The sequence below is a fragment of the Nuphar pumila genome, chromosome 17 (assembly GCF_984573655.1).
Source record: "Nuphar pumila chromosome 17, dmNupPumi1.hap1.1, whole genome shotgun sequence".
NCBI lineage: Eukaryota > Viridiplantae > Streptophyta > Magnoliopsida > Nymphaeales > Nymphaeaceae > Nuphar > Nuphar pumila.
In genome coordinates, this window is record NC_143265.1 from 6618000 (window position 1) to 6628155 (window position 10156).

Sequence of the window (10156 nt, forward strand, 5' to 3'; positions counted from 1 at the left end):
AAAAGAGAGAAAACTAGAAAGAGTAAATAATCGAATGAGGCCCATGAGAATAACATTTCCCCCAACCGCACCCCCAACTTATTCAGGGCCACTGGTAAACTGAAGTTAAGGTAAGGAAGTATAAATTTACATACAGATACCCCATTTCTCGTTTGAGAATGCATCTATAAAAAAGTTTCCCCAAGTAGAATGATGGGGAAGATTATCATAATTTACAACCCTCTCAAAATTTATGACCATGAACAGGAGGCATGAGAATTCAAAACCAAGATGCCACACAAAAAAAAAAAAAAAACTGAATTGGATGCAAAAACCCAAAGGCCTTTACAATGAACTGTCAATTTATTTTACTTTACACATCTGCGAAGATCGTCATAGTCATCATCATCATCATGAAGCTTCTAACCCAACAAACATGGAGAGCTATCTCGGACAACATTAATGAATACACGATTCATGGCTACAAACTGAACCCACAGAAACACCGATGAGAGCATGGAGTGCTTCCCTCTCAAAAGGGTTCAAGTCAATGAATAATGTACACCAGGCCACAAGTCGCAACAAGCATCATCTTCTCCACCAGTCTTTTATTTTCAATCTCCTGCTGCGATGTATCGCAAGCTTGACAGCAGGCAACTTACGCCTCACCTCTTTCCACAACATATTCACAGCATCATCCTTTTTCGGAGGGTACTGAAACTCGAAATGATGCGAGATCTCCTTCAACCTACTCCACATCTCAGTCCATCTTTCTTTTGAGATCTTATTGAGCTCTTGCAGTAAGTAGTTGGGCTGCAATGCCTCTTTGACAGAGAAAAAGAGTGAGAACTCTCGGTAATCAAGTTCATCTTCGAACGGGAGCTCAATGCGGTTGCTGATGATAACAGGGACACAGTGGCTGACAATGGCATCAAAAAGCCGACAAGATGAAGGAGTGTCGCCGGCAGGGTGCAGACAAAACTTTGATGAACGCATCCCTTGCGTGGACTGGTGCAAGAAAAGCAAAAGCAAAAGCAAATGAGAGTCTGTCTACAAAATGCCCAAAGACTGAAAAAAGATAAGGATACTAATATTCAAATTTCAACGGATATCAAACAATCTCTAGCAAGCGATTAGCAACTTATGCATTGTATGATGCACAAAAACAGAGATTTAATACTCATAGTTAAAAACTTCAACAAGAATGAGAGGTGCAAATTGATCAACTCACTAAGTCAGCCACAACTGTTCACGAGAAAATCATTGATACTAAACAATCAATCATGCAATTAACAATGAATTTCAGATGCTAAATTTCTTCCAACTCAACTTTTATAACATGAATTCCAATTCCAACAATGAACTGGGGTACGTGAATTCCAATTCCAACAATGAACAATCAATATTTGTATACATCCATGTGTGCAGGCGGGTGTGTGTGTGTCTGTGTAAGAGTGCACGAGTGAAACCAGTTTCCTGCAACCAAGATACATCATCCCTATGATGAACTGGTGTACTTTGAGGCAGCATTCCAGCACCAGCAGGGGCTGTGCCAACCAGATTCCAGCTGTCAGTACCACACTCGTGAAAGAACAGTGACAGAATTGGAAGATTAACCTGAAGCTTCCTTCCTAACCAGTTTTATACTGCAGCAACCAGAAACCATCAAAGCGGTGCCATCTTTGCTGGATGACACCATCGCCACCAGTTTCCAGCCCCCATCAGCTCAGAAAATAATTAACTAAACAGATGCCCTAGTGTGCAGGGACATACAACCAGGTGTGCACTATATGGGAAATATTACTTACTGCTTTGATTCCTTCTTCTGATGCAATGCTCTCTTCAAAATGCACCCCCTCACGACCAATCAAAATCTTTGCTAATTTTGAACGAACAATTCCTTCCTGCAGTTTTAAGTCTGGGTTATTAACTAAATCTGCTATAAGTCCTCTATATGTAATTTCATGATGAACAATTAGATAACCATACATCTTTTCTAACTGTTTTTCCTCGGAAAAAAAGAAGCGTCGGCCGAGACTCAAATGGATCAGGAGCATCGTCATCAGTAAATGACTCAACAATATGTACATATGGTGCTACCACATCTTTGCGCAGAAAGGACATGCTTTTGGGAAAACGTCCAAAATCCGCAACAATAAGAATAGATGCATTCACCCATTCTCTCAGAAATCTAAAGGCATTTGGATGATGCAGGGGGATTACATGGTCGCGGCCACCAGATTGTTGCCAAAATTTGGATTCACCCAAAATCCTTAGTACTTTAACCTGATCTATGCCCAAAAAACAAAAAAAGAGTAAAATGAGAAGCAGGAAGCATAGCAGCATAAACTTGGATTATGAGATCAATTATCCCAAAAAAGTAGGAATCATAAGAAAATAGAGGTTATCAATGTCAAAAAGATTCCTGAAATAAACAAAAGATAAAGATGCATGAAGCACAAAACAAGCATGGTGCTTTTGTTAAGAATAGTTGTATCTAACCAAATCCTGTTACATGAGATTAATGTCAAAACAAAAAACCAAAACAGATAAAAGAGTTTGGTTCAAAACTGTTAAGGGAAAAATGCCATCCCTGTGACAAATTTTTCATGGCAACATCCGAGAACAAGGACATCCATCCAGCATATATACCTAAAAGAGTGCATGTGATAAACATCTTGGCAACAACAAAATCCATAAGTATGCGCTTCAAGGTAATTCCAGCCAAAGAAAGAAAGAAAATTGTAGGAGGCCAGGCAATAAGATATACAATGCATTGGAGAATAATAGTGTTGCTATAGCAACAGCAATGAGCAGTCATGGCCAGCAGAAGCAAGCAAATGAACATATTTCTTTTGTGGTTAACAAATAGAATTCATAGCAAGTACAACTTAAGCAATTGTCTTCAGTCAAAAATAGACCATGATGAATTTAATTATTCACGAGTCACCCATGCAGAGAAACTGGTGAATGCTTATTTGTAGCATGCCACCCATTATTTCTCTGGGTCCGGCTTAACTTAGCCAAACTGAGGCCAGAAACAAGAATATGTTCTATCTGGTTGCTCACAAGACCTTGGTTCCTTGCTCATTGTTAGAACTTAGTGGATGACAAGTGGCATCTGCTTTGGCATTTGCGGCCCTCATCTACTTCATAGTGTCTTCGCTCAAAAGGAAAAAGGCCATTTCTAAAGAAAATACCCCTTGATACGCCAGCACTCAATGGCCAAAGACCTACTTTCTATGCTTGAGGCAGGTATGGTGCAGTTCTTGCTTTCTTCACTGAGAGATGTCTATACAGCTGGCTATCTCGCATCCTTCTATGTTCTTATTTTCAATAAAATCTTTCCCTTTTTTCAAAAATATTAGCCAAACTTCGCCTCCTAACATGGGGCTGAGATTAAAGAAGGATTGCTAGGCCTTTTTGTGTGTGTCTATATATATAGGAAAATCGGTTCCTCCTAACCGTCCATATGCTGTGGGCAGTGCTGATTTTTATGTTTCAAGTCATGTTTGCCAAATTTGGCCCCACAGATGTGTTCAGCATGTTCCATTTGGTAGGAATTGACTGCTGGGTCATATTTTTTCATTGAAAAAATATGATTTTATGAGTCTTTAAATATATGAAAATTATAAGCCATCGATTTTTAAAGCCTTATAGGAATCTGCACACATGTCATAATCAGATGATCCAAATGCCTATTTCTTTCTACTAAATAGACTATGCAGATCACATCCATATGGTTAGATTCCAAAAAATAATAATTAAATGGTTGAAAATTAAGACCATCCACACCTTCTCTCTCTGTATATATATATATGACCATGCATAGTGTTGGCCAGAACCAACAGGGTGGCACCAGACATCTATGGATTTCCAGTAAATATGATGCTGAAAAGTGCTAACCTTTTGTTTTTTACAGTCAAGCAAGACCTACAATTGACTCATACGCTGTTACAAAGGTATCCACATAGATGTGATGCTAACCCCACTGCAACCTATCAACACAATGCCAAATATATAGAAGATATGACACCTTCAAGATGGTGGCAAGTGCCAACCCCAATGGTTTTCAGCATCACAATCACTGGAAACTGTTTAGAGTGATTAGATGAGCATATAAAAATCAGCCCGAAATGTGTGCATGATGGAGTATTTAGGTAAGTCAAGGTTTCTTTTCAGTCTAAAAAGATGTCTCAGATACATAGGGAAAAAAGGAAATAAAAAGATAAAAGAGAATCAAATAGAAGGAAGAACCTAACTCTCAAAGATTAGGATAAAAATAGATAGATAATTTCATGCTCTTTATACTGTGTTTTACATCCTTAAAAATCATGAAAGGACATGTGTAGGTAAGGTGAAATAGCAGTGGTGGTAATAGTAGTAGTACTGCTGGTGGTGTTAGTAATGTTAGTAGATGTGGCATCTTAGCTTGGGAGACAGTTTTCTAGGAGGCAGAAAAATAGCATGCATTATTCTAGTATAAATAACTAAATTAAAACAAAAATGATGACTAAGATAATACCAGGTGACAAGGAAAAAGACGCATATTAGATAAGATCATGGGCAACCTAATAAAAAACAAGAATGAAGGTGTGCCGTTTGAGATGGGTGAAGCATGTCTTTTGAACAATTGAGAATTTAACAAGTTCCATAAGGCCTATGCAATGGGAGATGAAGTCAATGTGGATTAACAAAACTAGAATAACGGGAGAGCCAAACACCATAAAGATAGCTAAGGAAACAGATAAAGTAGCAAGAACGCTGGAATGTGAAGTGATTCCGAGGAATATACACACAAAGAGAATTGGGTCCTACCAACTGTGTGTAGATTACAAAACTCTCCATCACGAACATATTAATAAAACTACAATCCGTCGAGTTAATTCTTAATTAACAGAATAAAACGTCTCCTCCAAATCAAACGTCCCCATCCAATTAATTCTGAATCAACAGAATAAGCGTCTCCTCCAAATCAAAAACCTGTCCATCCAGTGAATTAACAGAATAAATGACTTCCTCAAATCAAAACGCATCCATCCAGTTAATTCTTAATTAATACAATAAAGGTCTCCTCCAAATCAAAACGTATGGCCCTTCTCCTTTCTATGTCCACTTCCCCAGTTCCAAGTAAACACAAATCACGTTAACATCTGTCCAATTTCCAATAACATACAAACCAAATCTCATCTCCAATTTCAGACACCTTTCATTGCATTTGCAATGCCCTGAGATTCTCAGATTTTCTCAAGATCTAGTGATTGTATATCACAATCACAACACTTTCTCAAGGTCAGTAAAACATGAGAAAAGCACAAGGTTGTGATCGTGATTGCCAGGTGTGATTGTCTTCGCATTGAATCTTGAGAAAGTTGATTACAAGATTGACCTTGTGACCAACAATCACAGCTTCTACTTTCTCAGCTGTGATTGCTCATCCCCACCAATTACTAAAACAAACACGCCCAAAAATTCACCCAAATTCCCCATAATTAGCACTAATCAATCGCATCCTAAGTCACACAAGAATCACAAATTCACCAAAAATCCTCAGAGTTGGCACTAATCAAACGCATCCAAAGTCACACAAGCATCACACATTCACCCAAAATCCTCAGAGTTAGCACTAATCAAACGCATCCAAAGTCCCGCAAGAATCGCCACTAACATCGACATCTTCCCGCGCCGAAAAGAAAAAAAGAACACAGACCTGCAGGCTCCGGTCGACCTCCGTCTCCGGGTCGGTCATGTTATGCCCGTGGGTGTTGAAGCTAAGCGACGAGAAGAAGGGCACGAAGAACACGTCGGCCGATTCCGGGTCCGAGACCCTGACCAACGCGCGTTCGTCCGCTCCGCCGTCTCCCTCGCCGTCGCCGGGCATGAGGGAGGCCATCATCCAGTACTCGACGCTGTGCTGCTTCTTGAGGCCGGAGCTCTGGGGCCATGCAGGCAGGGCAGGGGATGTCCAGGGGAGGTCCTGGTCGGGATCGGAGCGGCGGAGCATGCCGACATTGAACCGGCGGGGGAGGTCGTACATGAAGACCCTGAGAGGGGGGTCGAGGCAGGATGAGAAGAGGCGGAGGGCGGGGACGGAGTCCGGGAAGAAGCGGGATCTGAGGTCTAGGGTTCCGAGGGCGAGGTAGAGGAAGACCAAGAAGAGGGCGAAGATGAAGAGGGAGATCGCCTTCACTGCCATCTCCCTATCGCTTCTCTCTGCAAAGAAGAAAAAAGAATAAGACGAAGGAGAGAAATAGAATAAGGGGGAGCTGGTATTTATAGTGTTCGGAGGAGGGGAATCACTGGTGCCTTGGCTGGTTGGGTGGGAAAGTTTGGTATATTGGGATCGTCTTTATCTTCTCCCGTGCAAATATGTTTTGAAGGGAAAAAAAAAATTCAAAGTCTAAAGTGCAAATTGGCAAGCCAAAAAAACAAACTCAAAAACTCTGAAAGATTTACCTATACAAGCATGGTAGCAAAATCTGACACAACCGGTCAACCCACTTCTTAGCCGGGTTCCAGCTTGGCTCAAACAGGTTCATGTCGTAAACGGGTTGACCTGCCTAACCCATTTATTAAACAGGTCGGGTTCGTGTTAGGGGTATGCCAACTCATTTGACCCGTTTAATAAACGGGTTAGGTGGGCGGGTTAACCCGTTTACATGAACCCGTCAACCCAAAACCCGTTTATATTTAAAATGATTCTTTAGGATGATTAAATATGCAACCCATTTATAATCCAAACTGATAATGGTGTTGATCTGTTTTAAATATACAAGACACTTTTAAATATTTAAAACCTGCCCTAGAGAGGTGATAAGACTTGAGAGCAATAACATTAAATGTGAAAGATAGAAAGATGTGAAAAGTTAATCAGTGGAGTCTCACTACAGAGGTAACAAGACTTGAGAGCAATAACATTAAATGTGAAAGATAGAAAGATGTGAAAAGTTAATCAGTAGAGTTTCACTATACAGGTAACAAGACTTGAGAGCAATAGCATTAAATGTTCTCATCTGAAAAAAAATGTTGTTTTTTTTTTACATCAAATCAAGCTAAAAGTATAACTTTTTTTAATTTCTTCTTACTTAAAATAACCCCCCTCCTTATTTTCTTCTTGCAACATCTTTTAACGGAGAAATATAATTGTGTCGGGTCGAACCTGACCCGTTTATTGAACATATTAACCATGTCGGGTGAGGTTACCCGTTTAATAAATAGGTTGTGTTCGTGTCAACCAGCCCGTTTAATAAATGGGTCAGGTTCGTGTTGAGGTGTTCTGACCCGCCGACCCGACATGATTGCCACCCCTACCTATAAGGGCTTTTTATTTCATAAGATTAAAAAAAAAAGTTTTGTATTTGTTTATGTAACATGAGAAAAACTGGAAAAATAAAAGAGAGGAGGAGGAAGATGACGGGTGGTGGCGGTGAGATTGGTGAGTGAGGAGTGTAAAAATAAATTTTCTTGGTAAGAACTATTCTTCTACCTCTCCATAGAAATGTTTTCTATTTGACATCACTTTTTCTACATATATTTCTCACTTTCAAACATGCGCTTAGGCTCATGTGAAACAGAAAAAATGGGTATACATACATATAAGTCACTACTTTTTTATACAAAATATTTTCCTATTAAATGAAATGTATAAAAACACCTTGTGTTGGAAGATTGCAAGTTCAAAACCTAGTGGTATGGTTGTATAGCTGGTGGGGGCTTGCTTACAAAAAAAAAAAAAGACATACAAAATGTGTTTAGAATAAAGTAGGATTCTCAAGTGATGAAAACATGTTTCATGTACATGAAATTTGTGTTTTTCATTAGTTTTCCATGAATTTTTCCAATTTGTGGGTTTTAAATTTCTGAAACGAGTTTATCGCATGTAAGTAGAGTTTCCAATAACATTGGAAACATATGTATTGAGCCAACACAGTAAAGTCTTTTATCCTGAAAGCAGTTTCTCCATTAATAAATCCAAACAAATTTGTATGTTGTAGATCAAAACATGAGTTGTGAGCCAATGAGATTCGATCAAATAGGGATGAATATGGATCTAAAATCTATATCCATAAGATGGATCCAAAATCTGTATTGATACTAAATCTCATTCTTGAGAAATTTTGGCAAGAAAAATATCATGATATATCAAAAGCTTTAAATAAATTGGAAACAAAGATATTGGCAACTACAAACATAACAAAATTGTATCCCTAAAATCATAAATAAAATTTAAAAAGTATTAGAAAGATGTTAAAAAAATGGTTTATATTACTTTCTTTTTTTTCAAAGTTATATCAACCTTTGAAAAATTATTATAATATTTTCAAATTACCAGTCATTGTTAGAGAGTATCAACAAGAAGCCTTTGTAGGATTAGTTGATTTGAGCTCACAAGGGCTCTACTAGTGTGGTATGTGCAACTAGTGAACATTACCAAGTTGATTGGACGTCATGAGTTTGAAACCCACGAAGGAGGTCTCTTGCTGCAAGGTTGAAACTGGGTGTACTCCTCAATTCGCATTGAGAACCCTAAGAGTTGAACCATAGGCATAGTTGGCCAGCTCTATAACTCAGTCGAAAACCGTTTGGGGCCGGTTGGTGACTCGTTGTAACTCAGTTAATTAACTCAAAGGACTCGGATTATTCAAGAAATTAAATATATTTTAAAAATTAAAATCCTTTAAAAAAAGTTTAAAATATAAAAATACATAAAAATGAATATAATTAGCATGTACTTGCAAGGCTTTCATGGCATCCTTCCTCTCAGAGACCACACAAAGGACATGTTTTGAAGAAAGAAAAACTCTCATAGAAAAAGAAAGTTTTGCCTATGAGAGTCGGTTTTACCTGGACCCTGCCCTGACCAAACCCTATAGGTTCCGGGTATGGTGACAATTAAGAATACCCGATGAAGACCTAGGTCAAGACTCGAAAGTCTGATTAATACATGGGCCTGTGTATAGTTTGTGAAATTTTATACCAGACCTAGGCCTGACCCGAGTTCCAGTTAAGATCCACAAATTTTTAATATAAAAATGATAAAAAAAAATATTATTTTACTGTGTATGGTCTAGGTCTGGTTCATGTAGTTCTTATCAGGTCTGGGTATGGTTTCTCTAGTAGACACAATTAGACCAGATCCAGACCCGATACCATACCCAAAAATCTGATCAAAGTATGGTTACACCTCGGTCTGAACCAAACCCGACCCATTGACACCCCCTAGGTTGGAAACCCAACACACAACTGGTTTGGGTTAAAGTTAAGTACTTTCCTTTACAAAACAAAGTTAAAAACAAACAATAAAAGGAGACCTAAATCTCGGTTCAGACTGAGTTTCAGTCGAATGAACCGATTCTCCACCGAGTTTGGGTTAAAAACCAGCAAAACATCAACCGTGACTCGGTTGAGTCTTCACTTGATCCGAATCACTGAGTTTGCCAACTATGACCCGAAACCCGCCAAAGTGCAACCATTGATGGAAGGGTTTTCCCTTGACCTAGCTAAATATGAAAAAGGGTTATGCCTATTTGAATCTAAGTCAGAATTAGATGATAAGGGCTTGCCTGGGATAGGTAGTTTATGCATTTGAGAAAGTTGCAGCTGCATTGCCAACTATCACCTCTAGGATAGGAGGTGGTAGCTGCCAAATCCATCCTTTAGTGTAAATACAAAGGAGAAAGGGCCTCACTTCCCATCCCAAATGCATAAACGTTCATCCTAGCGCCGAGATTCCAAACGGGACCACCGTGGCCGTTTGACCAAGATTTTGCCTTGGGAACACCAAATGCATAAACACCCATCTCAACGCCGAGATTCCAAACAGGCCCTAAATCAAGTCTAAAATTGATTGAAATGCACAATTGGAACTTATTTTAATAGTCTATATCTGAAAAATAATGCCCTGGATTTGGGTTGGGGATTCTATTGAACACAATCCAATTGCACCTCTAGGGTGTTCTGGATTCCGGAAATTGGGATAAATTAATTCCAGAAATTGAATTCTCAAAGGCACTAATTCTTTTTTGTTTTTTTTTTCAAAAATAAAAATGGAATCAAATTCTAATTTCAGCCTCCCCTTATATGTATATACAATGTAGATTAATTTTTTTATCAAGCAGCTCCTGACCTACCAATTGTGTAACCCGATCAGTGAACTTGGAATGCACCCATGGTCCAT

The 10156-nt window shown here is 38.9% G+C and overlaps 1 protein-coding gene across 1 annotated transcript; it reads right to left on the reverse strand.

Annotated features, from left to right (window-relative positions):
* Nucleotides 1–142: 142 nt before the first annotated feature.
* Nucleotides 143–6225, reverse strand: LOC149811477 (putative arabinosyltransferase ARAD1). The gene is made up of 4 exons (XM_089993600.1): nt 5690–6225; nt 1969–2265; nt 1788–1883; nt 143–987 (listed from the first exon to the last, which is right to left on the reverse strand). The coding sequence occupies exons 1-4, from the start codon at nt 6173–6175 to the stop codon at nt 568–570; spliced, it is 1299 nt and encodes a 432-aa protein (XP_089849726.1). The 5' UTR covers nt 6176–6225; the 3' UTR covers nt 143–567.
* Nucleotides 6226–10156: the final 3931 nt, after the last annotated feature.